The sequence below is a fragment of the Eurypyga helias genome, unplaced genomic scaffold, assembly GCF_000690775.1.
Source record: "Eurypyga helias isolate BGI_N326 unplaced genomic scaffold, ASM69077v1 scaffold2517, whole genome shotgun sequence".
Lineage (NCBI taxonomy): Eukaryota > Metazoa > Chordata > Aves > Eurypygiformes > Eurypygidae > Eurypyga > Eurypyga helias.
The window spans coordinates 2,436-29,695 of record NW_010260892.1 but is presented as its reverse complement, the minus strand read 5'-3'; the positions used below and the strand labels follow the sequence as shown (position 1 = coordinate 29,695).

Here is a 27,260-nt window from a genome sequence, read left to right as displayed (position 1 = left end):
TCCCTTCCAACCTAAACTATTCCATTCATCTGTGATTCTACCAACTGGAGATTGTCTGGAGGACAATATTTCCCCCTAGATTTGTGAAATCCCAACAGTTCACTTTCTCTGACCTTTCAGAAACTGATTATCTCTTCTCTCTCCCCACTCAAACGCAGCTTCCAGCAAATATTAACATAGGGAGATAATATGTGATTTGCTAGAGCTCAGCTTGACCATTATATGGAAACTCTGTGACCCTTTGTAAGGGACATGACATAGAAGAAGATTAGATTAGCTTGTGACAGCACTCAACAGACCCATCCAGGGAACATACTAGTACAAATAAGTACCACAATTCGCAGTTCAGCACTGGCTTACCTAAGTATGTGATATGAACTGTTTTCTGAGCAGAAAGAGCAAATACAACATCAATTTAATATAAAAAATTTATCAGAGTTCACTCTGTAATTATCAGAAAAAACTCTTACTGATGCATCTGACTAGAACCTGATGGCTGGACTCAAAAGTATACTCTCCAAAACACTGAAAATATTCTCTGTTTTCAAAACTTTCAAACACAAAAATAGCACCAAATTGAATTTTAGCACTGTTTTTTTATGTTACTATTTCCAGTTTTCTTGTTGTTTGTTTGTTTTCTTACCTGATTAACTTGTAACCTTGGGCCAAGATTAGTATAGATCTCTTTAAGAAGATCTATTGCTCTGTTTGCAATGTCATCATTTCCCTGAATCACAACCTAGCATAATAATAATAAAAAAAAGGCATTAGAATATCTACTTAGAACTTCTACTATAAAATTTAAACCCAAAATGACTACATAAGTATCTTGATGCAATAGTATTTCTAATTATTTTATTAGGTGAAAGTGACTAAAATGCTTACTTAACAAAATACAATCAATACAACTTACACTGAAGTTAATTACGTAAGAGTCAAAAATTAAGAATTAACAGTTAGCAAAAAAAGCAGATGCTTTATGAACAGAATAAACATAGTGCTTATATGTTTACCTTCACACTACATTTCCATTTTCACTAGTTTGAGAATAAGACAGCTATCTTTCAAGCGCTTGAACAATCCACATCACTAAAGATTTAGTAATATAATTTTAAAATATTTAAATGGCTGTGAGTGGGTGCAAGGGGGACAGGCAAACGAGTTCTGTTTCTAAACTGATAATACACATTTTAATTACTAGCCATCAGGTCTGAAAGCAGCCCTTACAGACAACCCTTGCAGGATACTGAGCTAAAGCTTCAGACGCAGTTCTGTCATGCTGCCAGCAGCAAAGCAGATCCAAGTAAGCTGATTCCCATGGCTAAAACATGCTACCTTTAAGTGGGCGCTCTATATACAAACACTGTGTGAAAACTTACTTGTATAGAAATTGTGATCTACTTTGATTTTAACTATTATCACCATGATTAAAATGCCTAACCCTTCAACAAGCCACAGCCAAAATTAACGAAGACTGCTGCTCTATATACAGCATATTTATAAAACACAGTCACGATAATCATGCTACAGTGAGCTGTGGGTTCTAATGCAGCTCTTGAAAACTAGAAATACTCTGAAAAAATTAAGGATTAAACTAGATACCAATGTATGTCACTAACAGATTTGGCAAACTTCCAAAAAGCTACAACCATGTTTAGGCAAACCTTTGTGGATATAAGAGAAAGTCAGACCAGTGATCACTTGGTCTAATTTTGAATCTGTCCAGTTCACTGTACTAGAACGGATGACATGACCTAGCTTATGAAGTGCACTGAATAAAGTTTAATTCTACTGTGCATGTGAGAGAGCACGAAACCTACAGATAATTCACTAGGAATGATCCTTTCTTCAACAGTATAGGCAAAATTTTAATCTCATGTGCATACACAAATGTACTTGATGTTTCAAGTAGCTTTCCATTAAACATCAGTCTGAAGAGTTACCAACTTGCATACTTGCTGGGAAGACAGTGGAGTCGATCTCTGTGCATTTACTTTGAAAAAGTAGCTTTTTGTAATTTCAGTCTATAACTAATGAATCACACATTCCTAAAAATATAAAAAGAGACTAAGAAAGACTTAGCAGTTAGCCTTTCACGTTTCCTCCCATTAACTCACCCTCCAAAGGTAGTCTAATCCTATTAATTCCAGATCATCCATCATATAGGCTCGTCTCTTTGCTACTAGTTTTCCTTCTCGACAGTTCACAGCTTTGAAGAAACGTTCAAAACATTTCATTCCATTTTCTGTTAATAGGGAAGGATCCAGCTGAAGCACATTATTTTCAAAGAAGTCCTTATTAATGTCAGGGTCTAAGTCTGGTTCATCCCCCATTAGTTTGGAATACCATTTAAAACAGGCTTCGCGATCACAAAGATAAACTGCATTTTCAGCTAAACACTTCCATATTTGCTTCGCCTGAGGGGCACAGAGCCACAGCTGACCATCCTTCAATAAAAATCTTGAGCAAAACAAAGAGAGAATTAACAGCACTGTCTAGTAGACATCTGGAGTTACAATTCAGTAAAAAGTACAGGCAAAAAGGTGAACATGAGTATATACATGTACATATCATAACTTTATTGACATCATCAGTCCACTCAATTAGCCACATGATTTCTTAGTAAGTTTGAATGGATCAAGACTTCATAGTCTCAACAAAAAAAAGGAATAAAATTTAGCAAAAAAACCTAACTTACACAAAAATACCAAGCATTATTTACATATTATATACAAATGCACATCTAATGTAAACGATTTCATTTAAAAGTCAAGTCACAACATAAGAGGTTAAATTGATTCTGCAAGCACCCACTATGTTTTAGCACTCACTTTAGTAAAATCTCAAAGTAAGGTATCAATTCTATGGAACAGCAGCAGAAGCAGAATTCAATGAATTGGAAATTTTCCCTTTCATTTAAACAAGTTTCTCATTTGTATCAAATTATTATTAAATAAGAACTTCAATCCTGAGAGCAAACACTAAGAATAATTATCATTTGTTCTTCCTGAAACAAAGTAGTTCAGAATAATTTTTCTGACTCAAAATCATTTCTATGTAGAAGAAATCAGGGACTAAGTTATGGCATTGCTTTTCAGAACTTGCTACCTACACATTCTACATTTGACAGCCATGGGACTGCATGAATTCTCTTACATTAACAACTAGTGAACTTAATTTTAAAGAAGTTAATATTTTTAGCATGCAGGAGTGATAAATTAAGTCTGCTATCCATATGTCATTCTGTAATTTCATTACAGTTGTTTAACACTTCAGTTTAATTAATGAAAATTCCTGGTAAAATTTTAAAAAGTAAGAAAGTCTCCCTTACAAGACAAGTAAAAACTACTTCAGAACTTGACAATTTTTACTTGTCTAAAAAAATGGTTAAAACCAAGTGAGAAAAAGCTGAGAGACACAGCCTAAAACGCATCAACATACTGCAGCTCTGATGAGCAGAGATGCTTTGTTTCCTTATTTTACTCAAACAGTAGCTGGTCAAAAGTCATCCATCCAAACAATATTTTTTATGCCAACCTCTTTCTAAGGCTCACTTCCTGACAACTTAACATCAATGTCTGACAAAAAGCATACATCCGTCTATGATCTTAGACTTAAATCGGGTGTAGTAAAACCAATAGGGACACAGGGACATAACCCCTAGATGGAATATTTTAAATTTTCAACTAAGTTATCCCAATATGAATGCAACTGTATCCACATGCATGTTGTATTCAAGTCAGTAGCGTTCTGCACACAGACGGACAAAGCCCATACAAATCTTAGTGCAGAATCAGACCCTTGGATTGCAAAGATCCTACTAAACTTTGTTTGACTATTCCAATTCCAGCATAGAAACCCTCTGGGGAGAAAATAACAAAAACCAAAAACCCCCACAACAAACCCAAACCACAAACAAACAAAAAAACCCCATCCCAAACCAAGACATTCTGTGTATTTTTTCATCTGAGTTTTGAAAGAAGTTAACATAGCAACATAAAGGTAGGTAAGAGAAAGAGATACCACGGTTTTATTTCTCTTTACAGAAATTAAACAACTGATCAAGCTAAAACTAACCGTAGAAAGTTCAGTCGCTCCTGTACTTCCTGCACATGACTGTATCTGCTTCCCGGTCTTACAGTTTGAGGATCATATTCACCATGCTCTGCAAACATAACATGTTTTTATTAGACAATTCATTCAGGAAGCACATGCTGACACTAAAATTTAGACAGGATGTGTTTGAAGATTTGTTAGTCTGACTATAATTAAAACCACTCAAAATCTAATAAATCCTCAGTGAGGTGTATAAAAATAATTTTCAGCAGTCTGCTACCCATTAACATTTCATCCTAAATTAAAATGGGTACAGGCAAAGACTACAAAGGTCAATAATCAAATCAACGAACATTTATACGGAGATTCATGTGCTCATCATTCAGTGTAACAGAAGTATCACATAACAGTTAAGAACCTACATTCTACTTATTTGAATCAATTTTTCCTTATTTCAAGTAGTAAGTTTGAAGTCAGAAGTCAGTTTAAATGAAATTATACCTAGCACAAAATTCAGATCATGCAGTGTTTTTTTCTGAGGATGCTTTAGTTTCACTACAAAGTATCCTTTCAAAATTTCAGTTTTCTAATTTTAGGGTTTTTTCTCTTCAGAGGAAATAATTACTCTGGTTTTTTAGCACTTTTGTAAGTAGCTACATACATGACATCACCCAGAGGAGGAAAGTATATGACAACTTCATTTGCTGCAAGTTTCCAAGTGCAAAAAACAAATGCCTCTAATACTGACAAGCTTGAAACAGAAGTCGAGTAATTTGAAAGTAAGGCAAGAAGCCAAACTTTTGCCTGCATTGTATCAAATCTCAGAGTAATATTCGGTTTAATAAATAGCTGTTTGCTTCACAGGAACTTGGTTTTGGTGTGGTTTTGTCTTACTTGCTTGGTTGTGTTTTGCTTTTATAGCTGAAGAGATATACTCTGCATCTGTAATTGCACCACCTTGATCGGTACCACCAGCATTTCACCATGGCAGGTCCATTATAAACTAATTAATGCTCCATTTCTTATTTGCAAAGGTATACAGATTGCATTTAACTAAGATGACCCAGCTGTGGGAGACTGTATCATGACAACATCCACACTCATAGTAAAATTTATCTTTAGAACTGAGATTCAGTATCTCATATCTAGGGGAGGAGGGAAAAAAACCCCAAAACCACAAACAAACCAAACACCAAAACAAACAAGTCCAACAGCTGAAGTACATCATCAGTGTTTCGAAATTAGGAGAAAAATAACTGCCATAAATACTGTCTAAACAAGTACAAAAAGTATGTTAGCTTAAAAATCATCAAATGAAAGGGAAAACAGAAGACTAGTAGTTAACTGATGTCTACAAACCAGAGATGTTATGTTCACCAGAAATCCTTCAAAAATTTAAATTATAATCCTAATGAAGTGAGCATAAATGGGCAATTATCAAAAGAAAAGTGAAAAAAAAAAAAGAAGAAAGAATATAAAAGTCGTAGAACAAAAATTATTTATTAGAAGCAGAAAACCTGAAAAATATGGTGTGGGTCTAGCAGAAGAAACAATTGTGGTAGATAAGCATATTGCAAAGAAATTAAAACCAATTACTTCAAGCATTGGGTGTTTTGGGTGGTATATTTTGTTTGACTTGGGGGGGTGGTGGGAGGGGTGGGTCAAGTTGGTAGTGGTGTGTGTTTGTTTTAACTCTGGAGACTATCTCGTCTGTTTCTCCTGAATAGAGATTAATTCACAGAAAAGTGGATTCACAGAAGTGTCAATAGTGACAATGATAGAAGAATTCAAGTATTAAAGGCCAGTCAGTTGCTCAAAGGCAACTGTATGTACTTTAAAAACTCTGATCTACAAAAAAAATGCAGTCTCCCTAAATATTCTCAGCTTCTTTCTAAATTTGTCCAATTTATTTTCTGCTCTGTGCATCCCACAGCAAGTCCAAGTGTGATCTCCTTAAAAATTCCTTCTACATATAGGAGCAGAAGAATGAACACAGAAATTATATATCAAAAAAATGACTGGTTGAAAATCTAAGTATAATTGGTGATAAACACACACAGAAGATCATATGGCACAATTTCTACAAATAACCACATTTCATTGACAGTTTGTACTTTTTATAATTACTTCAGAGAAACAGAAGATAAAGGAGAACTCCCTAGCAATCTTTTCAAAATTTTTGAAAGGTTTTTGATAAAATAGTCGAAAAGATGAACTGTGACCTCCTCCTTCAGGACTACACAATGCAATAGCATTTGTGTAATCTCATGGAGGACTTTGTAGAGTTGGAGGAAAGGGTGACTTCAGCAGAAGAGAAAGTCACAGATCATGGAAAAAATTCTGAAAAACAGATTATGCTTTTCCTTAATCTTAGAAAGGCAAAGATATATAAGGGAGTATGATAGAAAAGCATTAGTGAGTAACAACAGGAACACTGTTCTCCATCACAGAACAAAACTATGGAAGCTTTCAAGGAAAGTAAAATAATGGCAAATTCAAACTGAATTAAAAAAGTAATAATCACAAGTTACACAATAACTGTGGGGTTATCTGCCAACAGATCTGTAGTCAACTGGATTTTTTTTCCTATGGTATTTGTTTAACCTTTGCTGTTTGCATGTCTGCCTTGAATTTCCTCCTCCTTCCCCAGCTAAGCTTAATTCTACGGCTGTCCAGTTCTTTCTTTCTGTCCTCACAATCATAATTTTCTTTCTTCTCCTTTTATCTATTTCCTTCCCTGCACTTCCCTCATCCCCAGCATCTTTCTTCCTCCTCCTGGAAGGCAAACGGCACAGTGCTCTCTCCATGTTCTGCTCTATTTGGTATATAAAACTGAAAGAGGAATTGCACAGGAACAGAGTTACAGTCTCAGTACAGTATCTGGAACATTAGGAGACATTTTCTGGCTACTCTTAATCATGTAATAAAGCATCTAATAATAATAATAATGAAAAACTACACTATTGTCCATTTGGTATTGTACTCTGATGCAAATGAGTTGTTGTTCTGCAGCATCTTCATCTCAAGAAAGCACGATTTAATTGCTTTGTAATTAGATTCAATTTAAACTCTTTGCACACTTGTAATTCCTATTGTTCTGAAAATGCTTATATTACTGCTTTACCAAGTCATTATAGTTGAGGAAAGGCAGGGCAATAGGACATATCTTTTGGCACAAGAAAACAATCATGCAAGATACCAGCTTAATTTTTCTGCAAGCTATCAACAATTTGATAGGTAAACTACACCGTCAAAATGACCCAAAAGGTTCAGAGTTCAAAAATAATTTAAATTAATGAATAATAATTCACACATTAATAGTATTTGTACACTATTTTTGGACAAAGACAACATTGCATTAGAATACAGTTGTTGCTTATGTTTCCTTCCTAACCTTGAGGCCAAACCCCACATTTCCCAGCTAGCCAAAGTCAAGAGAAAGAGAGAACCATAGATTCTAAGATATCCATATAGTTGTGAAGTTCATTATATATGAAATCTCGGGTTTGCATCACTTCGGCAAAGTTAAAGAGCACTCCCACAGCTTACAGAAGTTACATGAAATAATACTTGTTCTATTCTACCTTCCTAGAGAAGACTAAGCCTAAGACAGTATATCCTGAGAACAGAATAAAGTATTTGGTATTATTTTAACATCAGTGCAATGCTATTATTAGGAACTTAAATTACGGTAACCCCCTCTCTCCTATTCCTGAATAGAGAAATACAGCTACAGTATGCTGATTTATCTTAAATGTTATTCTCATTGACCTATACATGGCTGAAGCTATCATCTTCATATAGCTCCAAGATCCAAACAAGTCTCCAAGGACATATTTGGGCGTCTTTTTATCAAGTACTCTAAATTAAAGGAATCCCAAAATTCAAGTTGTCTCGTCAACTTACCCAAGCACTGGAAGACACAAACATGCTGTACAACATGCAAATATCCTGCCCTCTGAGCGATCTTCACTGAATTCCTACATAACACACTGTGTCGTTTTTGAGATGCGACTGAAAGGCTGGTTGGATGTTATGTTATGGTATCAGGGTAGAATGGTTCTTAGTTCCAGTAAGTGAAGTAGATGGAAGGGCGTAAATACCCTGCTCTCACATTTGTTGGCTTAATTCTGTATATAAAGTGGCATGGTCCAGCATAACAAGGAGTTTCCTGGTGCATCATTCCACTTCACTTCCCTACTTCTACCTCAGTAACTAGAAAGCTAATCCAGTGTAATAGTGTAAACTCAGCAGTGAAGTGTTGAGTTTAGCCTGAAATATAGGAACACTAACAAGATATGCTGCCAAAGTGTTCCTGGTAACAAATGCAGCAAGAAAGCAACTGAATAGAAATGGGAGTTGCATAGAAAAAGAAACAGTAACCCTGTGATTTAGAGTCCTTCTCCCTGACAAAATTCCAAATGCTGGCTTCAAATAGAGGTGATAAAAAAAATCTTCTCAAAGAAGCCTACAAAAATTCAAGAATAGAAGTGAGGCAAAACCCCAAGACTTATTAGGTGAGGCACTGGAACAGGTTGCCCAGAGATGTTGTGGATGCCCCATCCCTGGAAGTGTTCAAGGCCAGGCTGGATGTGGCTTTGAGCAACCTGGTCTAGTGCAAGGTGTCCCTGCCCATGGCAGGGGGTTTGGAACTAGATGATCTTTAAGGTCCCTTCCAACCCAAACCATTCTGTGATTCTATGATTGTATTATCAGGACTTCCCACAAAAATAACCACCCTAGCCTAAGTGAGGCAGGACGATGTCTATCAATCCACAGATAAATGAGAGCTGCCACTTCCCCATACTCTGCAGTAAAACACAGCACATTTTCGGATATGAAACAAAATATTTACATCTAAGCTTTTTTTTTTTTTTCCCCAATCAGACCCCACAGATGCTCAAAAATTAAACAAACTTAACGGTTATTTTACTATGAGAAATTGCATTTAACTCTATTTCAGCTGGGGTTTTCATAGACTATTTATGAGGCAATTTTTATTTCACAACTTACCTTTAGCATACTGCCTCATGCTTTCCATGTAGGCAGAGAGATTTTCTGCAACCAATGTAACTAGGGCATGATTGTGCTGAAGTTGATTGATTAAGTCATGTCGGTAAAACACATGGGGACTTCGCTGAGTCTGACTGAAATTAAAATACAAGTGTTATAAGAAAAGCGAAGTCTTGCACCTAACAGTTCAGAAATCAATTGAAGAAACTCATGTTTGATGAAAGTTCAAATTTTCCTAAAAGAACTCTAATGAAAAACATATTGTTTCTGACAATATTTTTACTTTTTCTTCTGACACATGAACAGTTCTCACCTGTTATTAAAAGCAGCTAATTAATGAGGATTATACAGTTACAGTATGCATGAAAAATATCAAAGCAATCTGAGCAGCTCAGCGTGCTGGAGAGAGAATATCTGCAGCAAGACAGGAATAGAAATACCTGCCCACAAACTACATAGTAAAGTTAAAGACCCTCAACCGTAATATAACCACAATATGCGTAACCACAGTTTCTTCCACATCCGTCTGATTTTTTTTTTTTAATTTAATATTAAAACACTAAATAAAACCAGGTCAATCTGCAAAACGAAAGCTCATGGTCTCAAAGCTATAGTGAAAGAACACTGCCAATAATTGCACCCATAAGACTTCAACAAACCCGTGCAATTCTGCGTTGTTTTTTCTAACAATATCTGAAAATATGTTGGTACAAACACTGGAAAGAACAGTTACACAGAGCAAGGATACAGCTTAAGAAAAAACAGAAAAGTTCAAGAAAAGAAATAAAACTGGATTATAACTTAAGTTTACTATCAGGATCTGACAAAAAACTGCTGCTCTCGAACAATACAGGACATATTTAGATTACAAAAGTAAACTGCAAGGCAAAATACAGAGCTTGGTTCCCAAACCCACACGCCATGAACACTATGAAATTCTAGAATTTAGGGACTAACCACCTCTGCAGAACAGTCTCAAAATGCCTCAACTCATGCAACCTTGCACTGCTCTTCGACGGTAAAGGGTAAAAAAGAAAAAAAAAAAAAAAAAGGTGGGGGGCAGCAGGCATTCCTCATTGTACTGCCACTCAGCTGATCCCACAGCCTGCCCTGAAGAAGTACAAACGTGCTTCCAGAACTGTTTTCCTTTCCTTCAACACTTAAGAAAGTGGTTCCAAGAATTAGCTGAATGGATTAAAGGTAGGAATTCTCATGCTCCCGAGGAAACAGGGTGTCCCCTCTTTACACTTGAAACTTTCCAATTACATTTCATCTAACCGTCCTTGCTCAGCATAAACCAGCAGCAAAACCAGCAAAAGATTGGATGCCTCTGTTGTAGTGGCTACCGGAGGTGCTACCTCTAGAGAGATACATTTACAAAGGGTAACAGTTAAGTGAGAGTATCGACTCTTTGGGAAATACATGAGGAAACAACTAAAGGAACAAGCAGAAGCAAACCACGGTACTCTGCAGAGTTGCGTTATAATCATAATATGATTCATTTTATCAGTCTTATAGCAAAGTATAGCAAAAAGAAAGCTTTATCAGCAGAAGACTAAGTCTTCTGAAGTAGACACTTTCTACTTTTCTCCTTTCTCAACCATGTGCACAAAAAGTAAATCTGGACACATGGATTCATCTTGCTTAGCACCTACTTCTAAAAGACGAGTATTTGTTAAGAACAAGAGTTTTGATTTGTTAACACAGTATTTGAGACCAACATGTAAGTTTTTTGATCATCTGCTAGGACAGAGTCTAAGGCAAGACGATGGTCTTTGGGCACAGAAAAAGGCTGATCCGACAAGGCTTCTAGCATGCCTTCTAGAATTAAAGCAAACTCCCCATGCAACCACAGACTTACTCCTTAAGCATCTGAAGTTAGGCTATATGATGTTGTTGCCATTGGGACCTATCCCCTTAGTAATAAACAGAGTGTGAAAAAATGAAGTTAACAGCAAAACTTCTCTTTTCATTGTGTTTCTACTAAATGGATACCAAACGCCAATGTGTAATAAGGAAACAGCGTTTTGAAATCGATGCCAAAGCACTTTGGAAATACTAAAAAGGACATATAATAGTTAGAATGCGTGCTTATTTGCTAGAAAAAGATCAACAGTGACAAATGCAAAAATCCAAACTTAATTTAAATGGATTTTTAACAAATTTCTTACCGGCACACATAAGCTAACACAGTACTGCACACTCAGCTTTTGAAGTTCAGAGTTCTTATACTAGACAAATGCTATGTACCACGGAAAGCAGACATTAAAGGTAACCAAATAGCAGTAAACAAGCCCAGCAAATTCTACCTTTAGGCTAAAAAGTTCCTTGAAGCTAGCATCACTGTTGTCTTAAAGCACTAACAAAAGCCTAAACTCCCACAGAAGGTCAGTTAATTCTTCTGGGCAAGTAATTTAGAAGACCGATCTTACCCTGCTTGAGTAAATACAGGTCAAACTTCAGTGCTTGAAACTGGTCTACAAGAGCCTCTACCTCCATCAAGGAACACAGAAAATTAAGATTATGAATCCTCTGTACACTAAAGGTCAGTATGTTGAGCAATAATATTATTAGTAGTCAATATTGACTACTGCGTAATATTACTAAGGATCCTTGCACCTAAATTAGAATTAATTTCTTCTGCTGCTGAAATTAAGCTAAACTTCCCAAAACGTGTAGCATTTCTTTGTGACCAGGGAGTTAAATTTTGCCAAAGCAATTGTATAACCAATTTGTCACTTTGCTCAGCTGCATGAATAACTGGCAACAATTAAATCCTCCTCCTCAAAAGCATCTCTACAGTGCCAACGGCATACGATAATTTATGCTTGTTTTTGCCAAGAATCAGCAGCCTTAGTTCATCTGGACTGAACTTGTAATTGCCAGTCCCAACCAACTGAACCACCCCAAGAGAACAGTATACAGATTATGGGATTAATGCTGCACACAGAAAGCTCTGTGAAATGTTTTTGAGGCAGTTGTCACAAACATCTGTTTTGATCTATTTTCGATCCAAATTGTAGAAGGATGTTAAAGTTTTAAGTCAGATAAGGTAAGCTGATAGGAACAGGTATGAGATGTATCTGCATGACAATTTCCAAATTATATCAATGTTAAAAGTTATCAGCCACTGATTACTTCCAAATGATGTTTTCACTCACTAGGTTTCCCAGTCCCTGGCAGAACTACTATCCAAATGAAAAAAAGACTCTCTCAACAGCATCTTCCTAACAAAAGTTTCTCCACAAGAAAAGGCCTTTATAATTCCCTTGATAAATATCTTAAAATTCAAAGTTTAGCTTCCTACCGCATGTCTTTTCAAATTCTGCATTAAAATGAAGTATTACTACATACTGCAATGCAGACTTTCCTGAAATCTGAGAAAACAACAAAAAATAAAAGAAGAAGAAGAAGAAAGAAAGAAAAAGATATTCAAGCCATGTGACTGTACATATGCCATACAGGAAACCTAAATTTCCACAATCAAAGTAAGTCAGGTTCCTTTCAAGATTAATTCAGAGCAGAAATATCATCAGTGCCTTGAATGAGCTGTTTCAACAGTTACTCAAAGCAAAGCATCTGCACCAAGGCACTGTGCTAAAAAGCACTGAACTTGAACAAGCACCATGAATAACCAGGTAGCTACATTTGCCTGGAACTTAGAGCGTGTGAAAGGTTAAGGTCTCCAAGACACAGAAAACAGATTTATCTGCTAATAAGCAAGTAACTTTGTGACCTTGTTAGTCACATTATTGTGAAATTATAAAGGATTAAAATATGGAGAAAATCGGAAAGATGTTGCCACTAAATGAATAACTAAACCTGCTCCAAAAGCCAGGAATGCAGTATTATAACAGCTCCTTAAAATGGTATCAGCAAGAAGATAACATTATGTAAACTGAAGACTTGTTTGCTTCAACTTTCCCTGACTTGATCCTTCTTGTAAACAGACTGTAATAGCAACATTGATTTGAATAGTTAACCTGCTTACAAGAATGGAAACAAAGCAATTATGCAACACTGATAAGCAAACAGCATTTTTCTGGAGTTTGTAAAATGTCTGATGTGGATACAAAAACAGTTAGGGGCACAGAATCTCAGACACAGTGAGGCGACAAAAATATATTTTAACAAGTCCAAACAGTCCAAAAAGCCTTTCTGCTTGTGGATACAAAAACAGTTAGGGGCACAGAATCTCAGACACAGTGAGGCGACAAAAATATATTTTAACAAGTCCAAACAGACAATGGCTTTTCTGCTTTTTCTTCCTTTTAACAACACACAAACAACCCTCCTTTCCCCCAAAACAAAACAAACAATAAACCAAACCTAACGCATTTCTAATCTCTTCCATACAGGAGAGAGAATCAGTGTTCTTCCCAGAGGAAAAAAAGTCACCTTTGATTTGAAGTATATGAACTAGATGATCTGTGTAAATTTATCATCAAAGAATAGGGATGGGTGGATATGTGTGTGCATACATACATATATGCACATAAAATGTATTTATACTTTGTAAGCTAATTCCATTGCTAGGCAAGGAAGTCCATGGATAGTAGAAAAACAAACCCAGACTTTCCACAAATCAGACTACTATTCTAAAAATGAATAAAAGCATGTTTGAGTACACAGTCAATGCTCTCTTACTAAACCTAAGTGTCTCAATTTTAGAGGCTATTTATACATATTAAACAAACTCAAGCACAGACTGACTTTAACTAAGCTTTCCCTGCCTCTGGTAAAAAAAAAAAAAAAAAAAGATTCATTCCAACCCATTTAATTTTCAACAGACAAAATTTTATTTGCATTCCATTCTTACCTCAAGTTTTGTGGTGCTTCACCAAACAAACTGCAAATTTCTCTAATTTGTTTCAGTGCAGGAATGACCCATTTGTCATTTGTGCGAAGCTCTTCTATGAAACGATCTATCCATTGGATCTTTTGTGTATCTCGATCCTTAAAGAACAAGCATTTGTAATCAAAATTCAAGTATACTGCAGAAACGATCATCATTCCCTTATTTCATTTGTTTCCAGGGCAGAACAGAACATACAAAGCCACACAAACACTGGATGAACCGAATTATGAAGCATGCAAGCACACGCAAAGTATCTGAGCAGCTCGGCATGCTGGCAGAAGCCATCAGTGTGTTGCAAACCCTCTACCTTCAAGCACTCATGCATCCAGTATGTATTTAAGAAAAACTGTAGCTAGATAGGATCAGTTTCCCTTCTTTCATTTATTTCTACTCACTGGTACCCTGAGTAAACAGCTATAAAGCATCAAGAAACGATGCAAAACTGCTGCTTAACAACTAAGAAACAAAACCTGCCAGTGGCTGGCAAGACAGATAATGGAATAATTTCCAACCACAATGAATTATTATTCTGGCAGACTTCTCCAGAAGTTTGGGTGTGGAAGGAGAGTCCCTTCTTTCATTTATTTCTACTCACTGGTACCCTGAGTAAACAGCTATAAAGCATCAAGAAACGATGCAAAACTGCTGCTTAACAACTAAGAAACAAAACCTGCCAGTGGCTGGCAAGACAGATAATGGAATAATTTCCAACCACAATGAATTATTATTCTGGCAGACTTCTCCAGAAGTTTGGGTGTGGAAGGAGAGTGTGTAATAGTTTTCAATGTCCTCTACTAGGTTCTTTCTAATATTATACAAGACATATAAGGACTTACTGAAAAAAACCCCACCCAAACAAATTAGTATAATCGAGTTCAGAAAAAAGCAAAGACAGGAGGGGGGATGCTTTTCCTTTCTCCCTATTTACTTCAGTAGGGCTCTTTTCCAATTCCTCCAATGTGGTGATTGCAGTATGTCACCAATTGCACCAAGGCAGGAAAACTGATATATTTCACTCTCTCCAAGTAAAGCATGAAGTGTGTTATGGAAAATATGTCCTACTGAATTTTAAAAGTACCTACATGGTGGTAGAATAACAAATCTATGACAAGGAACACTGTCGTTAAATTATCAAAACCCTTGAATTTTTCACGGGGGACAGATGGAAACTGTCAGTGACTGACTGCACAACAGAACATACCAGATTTCTCACCTGTGAACAGCTGTAATCTAAGATCTTAATATGGGCACTAAGAGCCTGGTCCATGATATCGACTGGTACATCATCACTATGAGCCAAATTCCACAAAAGATTCAGCACTTTGTGTGCCATCACACCATCCTTGTCATCCTCTGCGAGACGACGAATTAACTCAAGTAGTTTCTCACGCTGTTTCTTGCTTGCATTTGTCCAACTTGCCTAAGAAAATATTTTATTTGATATGAAAACCGGGCTTTAAAAAAAAAAAACTCCACACACAACCTGCATTGTTAACAAATGATTCAACAACTTAGTGATGCAACTACATAAAGACCTTTCACATTCATTTCTTTCCTTAAAACTAAGTATTACATTAGATCAATACGTCAGACACAATTGAATACCTCTTCTAATGTTTACAACTAAGATGTATTCAACTTGACACTTCAAAGAAAAAAATCTTTAGAGAAGGATCACATATGTGCTTGTAAAAGTTAATGTTACCACTGACAAATTCACCAACAGTCAAAACAGAGTGGACTCAGCTGTTTCTTGCAAATGCTTTCTCAAAACTCCTATGCTCATAATTAAAAGACATCTTAAATAATTTATAATCAATAAACAGTAAAATTGCCTCTGAATCTGACTGAAATAAAAGTCCTCTGCGTTAGGTTAACCTTTTTCTGAGTAAGTTTCCAATATAGCATTACTTCATATCCACCTCCCAAGGTCAGACACATCCTGCGACAGTTTACACCTAGAACTTCTGAGCATTTAGTTCAGTATCTGGATTACAAAACATCAGATTGATATTCACCAAACTAGAGGACCCCAATTAACTGGAGCACAAATTGCATGTAAGACAAAACGTGACTATAATGTATTTATCCAAAACCAGAAAACAGAGTCTATCAAGCCGTCTTGCATTTTCTCATACAGCAGATCACCTTCTGAAAGTCAAACGGTGAAACAAGCTGGATAACTTCAGCAGCTTCCAGCAGTGGTGCTAAGGTTAGCATACACTAAAAGCCAGTGAATAACAACATTTCAGAAACAAGTGGTTTTGTGATTTCAACCAAACCACTGTATGTTTATAAACATTCAGCATTATCTTCCTGAGACTGCTTCATTTTGTAACTATGTGAACCAGAGAAAAATTATTACATGATAAAGAGGAAGTTGAGGGAGCGGGGAACGGAAGTCCTTGATCTTCTCTACTTCAAAGACAAGGTAAATTTGATGAAACCTACACTGTCGCTAGGAGAAAAACATTATTTACTAAATCATCAACACTTCATAATTTGGAACAAGTGCGAAAATATATTTGAGATAACACTTTATTTGAAAAATTCAACATTCCTAGGATTGCTAAATGTCACTTTAATACTACAGGCTTCAACAGCTGTGCATTACCCAAGAACGTTACTACCAGAAAACAAAACTGTCAATTAAACTAGCACAACCAGCCTTTGCTTTAGACAGGAAGTAAATAGAAAAATCTCACAACGAATGCTCATTAAACAGCACAATCTACCGTTTCTAATATTAAACATCACAGACTGTTCCTATGTATTAAGAAGTCTTCACACACGGAAACTGCCTGTATCTAAAATAAGTAGGAACCAGCCACTGAAAGAGTCACAAATCTGTATGCAACTTCACAACTCATTTCCTGAATACAGTCAAAACATGCATAGTTACCTTAAAACAATCAAACAGGTGATCAAGCTGTTCAGGAGAGAAATCCCAAGCTAATTTTGCAAGGAGATCATGTACATTTTTTACAATGGCTTCATGTTTTCCTGCCTGTCAAGAAGACAAAAGTAATTCACCAACATTCGTACCAATTCATACGAAGTCAAGCAGCAAGACATCCTACAATATTTTTACAAGACTCTTTGATATGGCCCGCAAGAAAAGCTGCTGCTGTGAGAGCAGCATAGCAAACTGAAAATTTACTTCTTTGGGAAGTCACAATATTCAGATTTCCCTTGTATGTGTAAGTATTTAAGTGTGCTTTCTGTGTCTGCACACAAGTACTTATTTAGAATATAAATGCTGCACCTCACAACGTTTTTTTTAAACACAATCATGCTGGAACAGTAGGCAAAATCTAAAAGGGTATTTTAACTTACATATCAATATTTTAATTTAATGCAGGTTTTGGTTGGGTTTTTTGGTGTGTTTTTCTTTATAAGAAAGGACTCAAAATCCACTTTCTTAATGAATTTCATTGAGGTGTTTTAAGCTGTAAAACAATTTTTAGTTTTTCCCCATGGTTCCTCAGGCTGAAGTACTTCATTTGTGCTAGTGGATTCATGGACAACTAAAGCTTTCTATTACAAACAAAATATTGCCTGCCACAAGCTGAACTCCAGCAGCTTATAAACTTAACAGAGTCTAAGAATCAAACAACTGACAGCAAGATGTTGAGTTATATACTAGGCAGTTTAAAATGAGAAAGTTTAATGTACATCACAATTTTGACATTTAAGGAGGAAGACAGTAAGGAAAAAAACAGCTCACTCAATTTTAAGTTTGGGCAAGAAGAAAATTTCCTCCCTATATTCCCAGGCTAGAAAATGCATCCCATGCTTTAAATCTGCACTAGGAAACAGTAATTTAGAATCAGTAGCTGCTTTACTGTAGAAACTTTTCTTCGAAGTGTAGAATAATAACCACTAAACAAATACGTAGAAAACAAACTCTGGAGTAATTAAACTTGTACAGTATTAAGAATGCATGCATGAGTAGTTTTGAATTAATTTCCTTCTAAAAGCTTGTATCCGTAGTTCACTTAAAACCAAAACAAGACACTAATAACTTTGTCACATGCTGTGCCGTAAATTCTCCACAGTGTGCCATAAATCTTTCTTTTAAAAAAGTTAATTTAAATAGTAACATTCATTTTCATGCTATGGGTCAGGTTATGAGAGGGAATTACTAAACCACTTATTCCACTTAATTTTGTAAAACATTGTCTAATTCTTTTCTCTTACTAAAATGTTTCCTGGACAGAAAGAAAAACTGAAAGCACACATGGCAGAAAGAACACCTAGAATACAATAAATGAAAGGGGAAGTATGCAAGCTGTGCTGGGGCTGAGGTGCAGGTAGCAAGGCAACAAGAGTTAAGAAAAAGACATTTAACAAACTTGTCTTGGGAGGTTTTTAACAGACATGGGAAAGCCTTTAAGAATAGAAAAGGCAGGGAAAGCAATACAAGACAGTAGGAGGAGGTAAGGGTGTGAACCGTCAGCTTGTGCAGAAACAGGGAAGTGCATATAAAGTTCTAGTTAAATGCTCCAGAATGTAAGTAATGAGACTCCAACACTCAATTTTTCTTGTCCAGCTGGACCTTTCCCTGGAACTCCACAGGCCGCAACCTAATGCTTGCCTTTAGAGACTTCCAACATTATTCCTTCAATCAAATACACTTATACTTTGTGAGCACTCACTTTGTAGGACAGGAAAACATCTCAATAAAACTTAAAAACTTATTTTGCCTTCTAAAGGCAAAAGCAGCATGATTTTATTACTTTCCAGAAACTACCTATTTTTATTCTACTTGTATAGTGAGATTCTCAGGGCACTTCTACACCATCAACTGTAAATTCGTGCATGCCCACCCTCTAAACCCAGGCAGCAACATAACAGCTCTAGCCTGAAAGCAAACCTTCGCCGTTGCTGCACTCAGCCAGAGCTAAAATAGCCTGTCTGTTATATAAAGCTACAGAGTAAATCAACTCCTCGCTACTGAATTTCATGCTCCATCTGCTCTTAGAAGCAGTCATTTGATAACAACTTCTAAAAACTACTAAACACAGGGAGTAGCAAAGTTGGTAAAAATCATTCTGTGTTAGCAGAATTTGGTATTCTTACCTTTTAGTCTACTTTAATTCCACGGCCACAGCCATGGTGAAACCATTTACCTGAACAAGACTTGAAATTGAATTCAGCTGTCACACACACAGAAATACAGGGGACAGCCACAGCAAGTGTACTGTGTCAACTATGTGGAAGTGTAAGAAGTGAGCAGAGAAAGCCATGTATTTAAAAGCATGGGAGACTGATTCTTAATATTTATTTTTTTTTTTCCCAACTGTTGGGGCAGACTATCCCTACCTTTTACGGGTTGCACCCCTTGTTCACACACTTCTGGAAGGGTAAAAGGTTTGCCTCAAACTAGCTTATCCACATGTGCCATTTCCAAACACTATGAGTAATATAATTGCTTGGAAGACTTTTTCCAAATTTGAGATTTTTGTTTTCCTTGTAAAAGGTTGAGGGTCTAAGGTAGCTAATACAAGCTTACTGACAGCAAGCTAACTTCTCAAAGTCCCTTTTTCCCCCCCAGACTTCTTAAAAAGACAGTCTGGAAAGGCCTACAGACCACAAGGTGACAACTAACACTGTGATCACAGACCTTAATTCAAGTGATCTGTGTATTGCTCTGTTACATGTTGTAATTTTCTACACAGGATTTAGGCATAACAAGGAAATACTTCCCCGAGCTTCAGCCTGTGCAGTTACTGTCATGCTGCAATTGGAGTCCAGATATTCTGAAGTTAGTTGCAACACCAGAGATCTCAACTCAACCCTCTACTACGTCACCTGTAGTCCCCAGTGCTTTAAAACCGCATGCCTGAACACAGGGACACCTGCGTAAGTCCACTTAAGCCGAAGTGTTACTGTTTCAGAAGAGCATGAACACATGTAAACTAGGGATATAACAATACCCAATTCCTGTATTAGTCCCTGTTGTGGTATAACCCCAGCTGGCAACTAAGCACCACACAGCCACTTGCTCACTCTCCATCCTGCAGTGGGATGGGGAGAGAATCAGAAGGGTAGAAGTGAGAAAGCTCACAGGTTGATATGAAACATTTAATGGGTAAACTTTTTGCTTTACCTACAGATCCCCATATAAGCTACTATGAAGAAATTTAACTCTATCCCTGCCAAAATCAGTACAGCCTTCTATCTCAGAAACTGGACTTAGCCTTCCCACATGTGAAAGACTGGCCTAAGGGCTTACTTGTACAATTAGGCTAGGAGTTTCACTACCAATTACTTACGAACAAGGATATATGGACTCATGCTTGTTTCTATCCTAAAATGATCTTTTATTTCCTGTCTACTCAATAATTAATAAAGATTTTGTCTCTTCAGCTGCCCTTTGTGTGTGCTAAACTCATGCAGCCCACAGCTAGGACACCCAGCTTCACTGATCATTTACATGAACAAGCCAATATTGCAAAATTTGTCATTTTTCAAAAATAATCAGTACAACAAAAAGGACAGAATTTGTTCTTAAACAATTCTAGAATAGCCATTTTTATAAATCTTATTAATAGAGCTCTGCCCAGGAAAAATTTATACAACCGTGGTGAACTAAGAGATCAGCAACACATATTGTTCCTACGTTTTAAAATATTAAGTCATAATGTATCCTATTCGTTTATAATCCAGCTTTGCTCAACGCTGAGTGTTCCTTAATGCTTAAAAAGGATAATCTCTGCACCATGTTCTGAGTTGTTCCTTTAGAATTTACATGCATGTCGTTGACCCCTTCTACTGAAGACAACTGAGAAGACAATTTTGAGATTCAGGACCCCAAAAAACCCCACTATTTGATTTAAAATTTTTCTTTAGTTTTTTCTAACACCAAGCATAGGAAGCGCAAGTCACCGTCATCATCTTCTCAATACATGACATGCAAGATCCCTTCTGCACGGTAGCAGATAAGCAGTTGAATTCTTTACCTGTGCAGCCCAAATGTTGTCAAGATCCTGCAAAGTGAGGGCTTTCTCTTTGATGACAAAACGAAGAATTTTCTCTAACTTCTCTACATACTGAGGTTGATGAAGACTATCTCTCAACACAATTGATAAAATATTATTCTGCTGGATCCATTCCTGAATATAAACAGAAAGTAGTGCATCTCAAATGACTGAAGTGCTGTCACCGATATTTAAGCTAAAAATTTCAACCTGTTACAGATTAATTGCTTTATATACAATATTCTAATTAAGAGAAGTGAGAAAGATGCAACACGAGGAAGGTATTAATCTCTGATTTCCTCTTAAAAAAAAAAGCAGTATTTTAAATAACGTAATATGCTAGTCATTGTGATATCTTAAGGGGAAGTATATTTTCAGGCATATTAAGATCATGAACTCGAAGCATATAAATGGTCAAATAACTTCAAACATAAAAAGCCAATGGGAAGAACAGTTAACTGTTCTGTTCAAGGAACAAAATTTTTCCCTTCCAATTCACAATTATTAAATATCATAACTAAATTGTTTAAGACCCTCCTAGCTTTACTGGTATGCCTACAGCATATCACATAAAAAAGGAATAAGCAAGGACTGAAATACAAAAAGGTGAGATTATTTAACTACTGCCACTTATATGGGTTTTTAAATGCTTCTAATTGAATTAGAAGCAAATATTCGAGCCGTATTTAAGAATATACATTTTTTTCCAGTGGTGTCATTGACACAGTCAGATTAGGGCCACGTATGTTTGCTCCCACTGAAGCAAAGCAGTGAGCGCTCTGAGCACTGAAAAAGAAAACAAACGTACCCTTCCAACAGTGTCCTTGATTACAGACAATACATTCAAGAAGCTAGTCTCGTGAAATACTTAAATCTAGTTTTCACTTAAAACCAGAGATCTTGTCTGAGATGCCAAACTATACGGAGTATGTAAAAAGAGACCTATTTCCTCCTATTGCTTTAAAAAGTCAAACTGCAGTCATTCTATTTTGTCAGCGGTCCTGCAGATTACAAACCTCACAACAGACAGATGCAGAAGTGGGGCAGAACAGTGCAAAAATCACGTAACATAATTAAATTTCACAAAGATGAAGAGAAAATTGTCCTTGCTTTAAACTTTACACACGCTCATTTTACTAATTCCCTACATGTGCACTCAAGCATGAAACAGTAGTCAAAGTATGCAAGTATTAAATAAATAAATACAATAAAAATGTGGTATCTACAACTTTCAGTACCAAAGAATCCAGCTTCTGAAACGTGAAAAGCAGAGTAGTCACTCAGAAGTCTAATGGGAAAAAAATACTTGAAACGCAAAACCCAAACTAGATCCTTATTCAAATGAACATTCAATTTTTAGGCACAGTGGCACTGAAGTTACAAATTAATCATATCTGTTTTATCTACGTTTGTTTGGGGTTACTAACACTATATAAAAACTATACTATCCAAGGATCCCTTTTTAAAGCATGTTTTTATCAGCACCAAAAATAATTCCCAACAGCAGCTTTGAAACAAATACAGCAATTTTTCACACAAAGACTATTAAAATGACTTACTACCATGACGTGATACCTACTGTTTGTAACAGTAGCTATGAAAATTAGCAGTGTGTGCAGGATCCATAATGTATAGCTACTTCTACTACTGAAGTAATAAGGAGGAAGAAAGTCTATTCAATGAATTTCGGTGAAGAGGACAACTTACTGCCATTCTTTCAGCTGTAAGCCATTCTTCCTCTTCAGGATTACCATGACGATGAGTGTAATATGACACACTGGATATTACTTTGTTAACTTCATTTAGTGCATTCATTTTACCATTGAAAGAAGAAATTTGTAACAACCTGTAAGAGAAATAAAATGTAAAAAGTGGGAAAAAAAAGAAGTCAGAAGTAGCACATCATATCAGGAGAAGCATCTTACCTAAGTATCATTTTTAACCTAAATATTTCTAAGTTTTTTACAGTTTCTTCTTGTCCTGGAACTCTTGAAGCTAAGTTCTTTAGAGATTTGATTATCATTGACAGAGCATCATTTTTGGCTTCATTCTTTGCTTCTTTTTTCAGTTCATCATCTGTTAAATTTTCTAAAAATTGTGGAACCATTTCTATAATTGGAAGGAAGTATTTCTTCACTGTATGTAATGTTAGAAATTCGTAACATTGTCCAAATGGCCTAAAAAGAAAGAAGAAAGGATCAGAGTGCCATAATTGGCAATTGTGTAACATTAAGGTAGTAAGGAGCAATTCATTCAAGAAACTCAAATCTATTTACAAGCACATGTAATCCTGAAGGTAAACACAACCAGTTAAGAGATGGAGTGAGGGGAATTGCCTCAAGAAAAGACTAAGCTTTGCACTACCACATTTTTAGTCCAACTTTTTGAAATATGTAAACTGTTATTTTTAGAAAACTTACTTGATGAGAGCTGCAATTATCTGAACATTCAATGCTGACCCACTCATGAAGCGATCATGCAAGATCTGAAATCCATTTAATGTGCCAAACTTGTTGATAAGATCTACTAGCCAACCCTGCAATATAATCAACTGTTATTTTCTGATATTTACAAATTAGCATCTAGAAATACTTTCAAGAACCTGTTAGTAACAAAACTTGCTTTAAAAAAGTCCTTACACAATAAACTGTTAGAAGGTAACAGCATTTACAGTGAACTTGCCTACATAGTTTAAACATTCAGTTTTAAGAAAATGCTTAGAAATAGGCAATACTGTCTTTCCAATTATCATGTCAAAAACCAGATGCTGTATATTAGTTATTCAAAAAATTTTATCCAGTATATAAGAATAAAAATTACTATACTTCAGGTTCATCTTTGGCTGCTAAGTTACCACAGAAAGCACAATCGTGCTTTTTTCTGGTCCTGGACGTGATAATCCTGCATATAAAAGCAGCAAGAATGCATAATAATGTTCTAAACACAGTTAGCAATGCAAGGAAGTCCAAGGACACAGAGTTATTTATCTTTGGTTCCTACATATCAATAGCTAGCAGTTCTTCTAAAAGAAAGGAAAAAAAAAAAAAAGGAAGAAAGCAACAAAAATATAATTTGGTTAGCTCCTGAAGCTGTACCAATACCATTTGGAGCACAATTCCGAAAAATTCAGACCTAAGAACCAGAACAAATTACTAATCTGCACTGCCTGTTACAACAAAACAAAACAAACACCACCCAAAAACCCCTCCCCCAGAAAAACCAAACCAAAACAAAGCCCCAGTCCACACTGGCAATAGCATCCCATGTCCAATTACAAACATTTCTCCCCTCACTGAGAATTATAAGAAAAGGGGAAAAAAAATTAAATTTTAAAAAATCCTACTTTACCACATAATCTCCTCCACAAAATATGTCACCTACAAAATCGTGTTGGGTGAGAAGGTAAATCCATGAACTGGCAAATAGAAGCAAGCAAATCACCAGAGTAGGAACAGAATTCCAATACCATTGTGCCAGCTTACCACAGGAACACCTGACAGTTTGACTGTTGATCAAAGACTGAAAGAGTTAAGACGGGGAGACTTAATTCATCATGATTTAATGTATAAGTCAACAGCAGCAGAACATCTTAGTGACATAGAGAATGAAGGTGGGTTTTTTTCACCTCTAAAAAAAAAAACTTCTCTACGGCTACTGTGTGATTAGGTAACACTGTATAAAACTAAACACAGAGGTCTGAAAATGCTCTCGTACCTTTGGTGATCGTGGGTCAGGAGGACGGGCATAAAGTTCATCTTCAGCGAGCTGGACTCCTGCAGGAACTGTTTCTGAGGGACGAGTACCATTGTACAGATGGAATTTGCAGTGAGGATTTAAGGCCATGGCAAGAAGTTCAAGAAGGGGAAACCAATCTTGGGACAGCTTGGCCACACAGAGTTCTACTAGTCGATGAGTGTTGTTAATAATACATCTCTGTTAAGAAAGAAAAACAACAACCAAGAACATGGCAGGTGACTGTACGATGAATATGAACTATAAACCCCGAACCATTTGTACCTAGCATGCAGAGCTGCACAAGAGTTTACAGCATCATATTTTAAACTGTACTTCCTCCAATAAAAGCTTTAAATAAACTCCAAGTTATCTGTTTTCAGCTAAAAATTAAATTTAGGAAAAATATACAAATACTTTTCGGTTACTTGAGGCATTCATGTACTGCCACTGAACTATTAACTTTTCCTTCTTTCACCCGTTTCTCCCACAGATTTTAATTTGCTTATGAAGCATATGACTAGCTGTCCAACAAGCAGTTTTCATATTCAAACAGCTGCTACAAGCATTCCAAAGTTAGCAGGCTGCTAAAAACTTTTACTAAAAAAGCTAGTTTTCATGTCCCAGCATGCACATAAGAACAAGCAGGTCTCTAGACATCCGGTCAAAAACAGCCTGCCTAACAAGAGCTGCACCACTGAACATACAAAGTTCAGTTCCTCCCCATATGATCACTCATGTTTTATTTCCTTCCAAAAACACCAGAGGTAATAAGATGAAACAATAATAGAAGGATGACTTTCCACCCCCTTCCCAGAGAGCCATGTATACAAGAGTTTTTGAGCTCTCTGTTGAGATGAGTCTCAAAAATGAGATTCAGTCTCTGTAGTCGCCTCATAGTCTCAAAGGCTATCTCCTCCCTCATTTAAGCGGCTGTGCTTCTCAGAAACACAATAAAAACTCACATGAATTTCAAACTTCCAGCCGCTCACTGCCTCATCTGTAAGGATTTTTGTGAAAGATATTGTTAACCCATCTCGAAAAAATCGCTGGCATGCTTCACTTTTGACATCGAGGCCTGTTTTAAAATAGAACAGAAAAACCAAACTATTAGATATGCAATTTCATTAGTTGTTACGTGAACTTTTAAATATTAAAGCAGTGATTTGGATTTCAAAGGTTTGGTGTTTAAAGTTTCAGAATTATTTTAGAAAGAGAAGCCTCGGAAGACAAACTTATATAAGCCTGAATGGACAAAAACCTGATGGATTAATATTCTAGAAAAGCCACCTCAAAAACTGCACTCCCTTAGATAATTTTAAAGTTATTGTAAAAACATGGGATGGGGTTGGGTTTTCTTCACACTTGCAATACTCAAAGGCAAAAACAATTAAGTACAATCTTTATCATCCATTTTTCTGGTACACATGCATGTGCGTTCCCTCTTATTTAGTTGCTACCTGCAGTAAAACCTGGTGAGTGAAGAGGAGAAAGGGTGAGACCTGCTCAGCTTCCCAGATACTATTAACCTGCAAAACAAACATGAATCCTTCTGTCTCTCACCCTCACTTAAAGTACAGTTTCTTGTAGTTAGGCGGCCAGGACCCAACACACCTCGACCCAACATTGCTGTAAACCTCTGCAGCCACCATATGTCAAGTTCAAAACTAAAGAACAGGGATCCATACTTTTCTTTTAGCCATTTTAAAACTCTGAGTTATTTATAACCCAGTATTTTAAGAAATCTGCATTTCTCCTTCAAAAGGTGAGTTAAAAACAAAACTAAATAGGACTAAGAGTCAACAGAAAATATACTGAACATGTATCGGTGCACACCAGACACCATGAAAGCCGTTAGGTACATTATACACAGGAAACTGTGACCAGCCTGCACAGTTTCTTTACACAACAAGTTTAATTTTCCACTGGGGAATCTTAGCATTCAACAAGCCTACAGCATCCAGATTCACAAAAATTACTGCCACCACTCCTCCCCTGCCTCCCCGCAACCTCCTCAATGAAACATCCTAACAGTAACTTCCACTGGTTTGGGAAGGATTGATTTGGGTTATTGAAGTTCCTCATAGTCACAGACAACTGTACAAAAGAGGTTCCAATCAAAAGTGGTCACAGCACATCTGCCCTGCATGTTAGTACCTTCCACAAAGGCTTTCCAAATTCCTGTAACAGGGCTTGCTAGCCCACACTCTTACAGTGGGGGCAGCTCTCAAGCAACTTCAGTAAAGCAGGAATCTTGGGAGAGCTCTTGTCACCTCCCTTAAAACTGCTCCAGTATTCCCTCTTTTTATCACTACCACAGGTACATGACGTACACACTATGTTGCCAAGTATAAAAACCTAGACGCTATCTTTCTACACAGCTTGCCATCTGGATATCGGACATCCCTACACTACACAGTAAGTGCTAACACAGTAACAAAAGGCTGCAAGCCACAACAATGACATGATAAAAGAAGAGAAGAGATGGACGCTGCCTAAGTTTTGCAGTAGGACTTTGTTAAATTAACTCTTCAAGGAGGTAAAGATGACAACTTCACCCTATACAGAAAAAAAAGGAAAAAAGCCACAACAATGACATGATAAAAGAAGAGAAGAGA

At 36.5% G+C, this 27,260-nt stretch overlaps 1 protein-coding gene across 1 annotated transcript; it reads right to left on the bottom strand.

Moving 5' to 3' along the window:
• Positions 1-643: 643 nt before the first annotated feature.
• On the bottom strand, positions 644-25,749 carry LOC104505511 (probable ubiquitin carboxyl-terminal hydrolase FAF-X; the record flags this gene model as incomplete). Its single annotated transcript, XM_010155166.1, has 13 exons — positions 644-739; positions 2,118-2,460; positions 4,078-4,165; positions 9,070-9,203; positions 13,889-14,025; positions 15,141-15,347; positions 16,830-16,934; positions 20,893-21,045; positions 22,618-22,756; positions 22,836-23,087; positions 23,331-23,446; positions 24,625-24,843; positions 25,608-25,749. Coding segments are annotated over 13 exons (2,131 nt in total), but the record flags the coding sequence as incomplete, so codon positions are not given.
• Between the last annotated feature and the right edge of the window lie 1,511 nt (positions 25,750-27,260).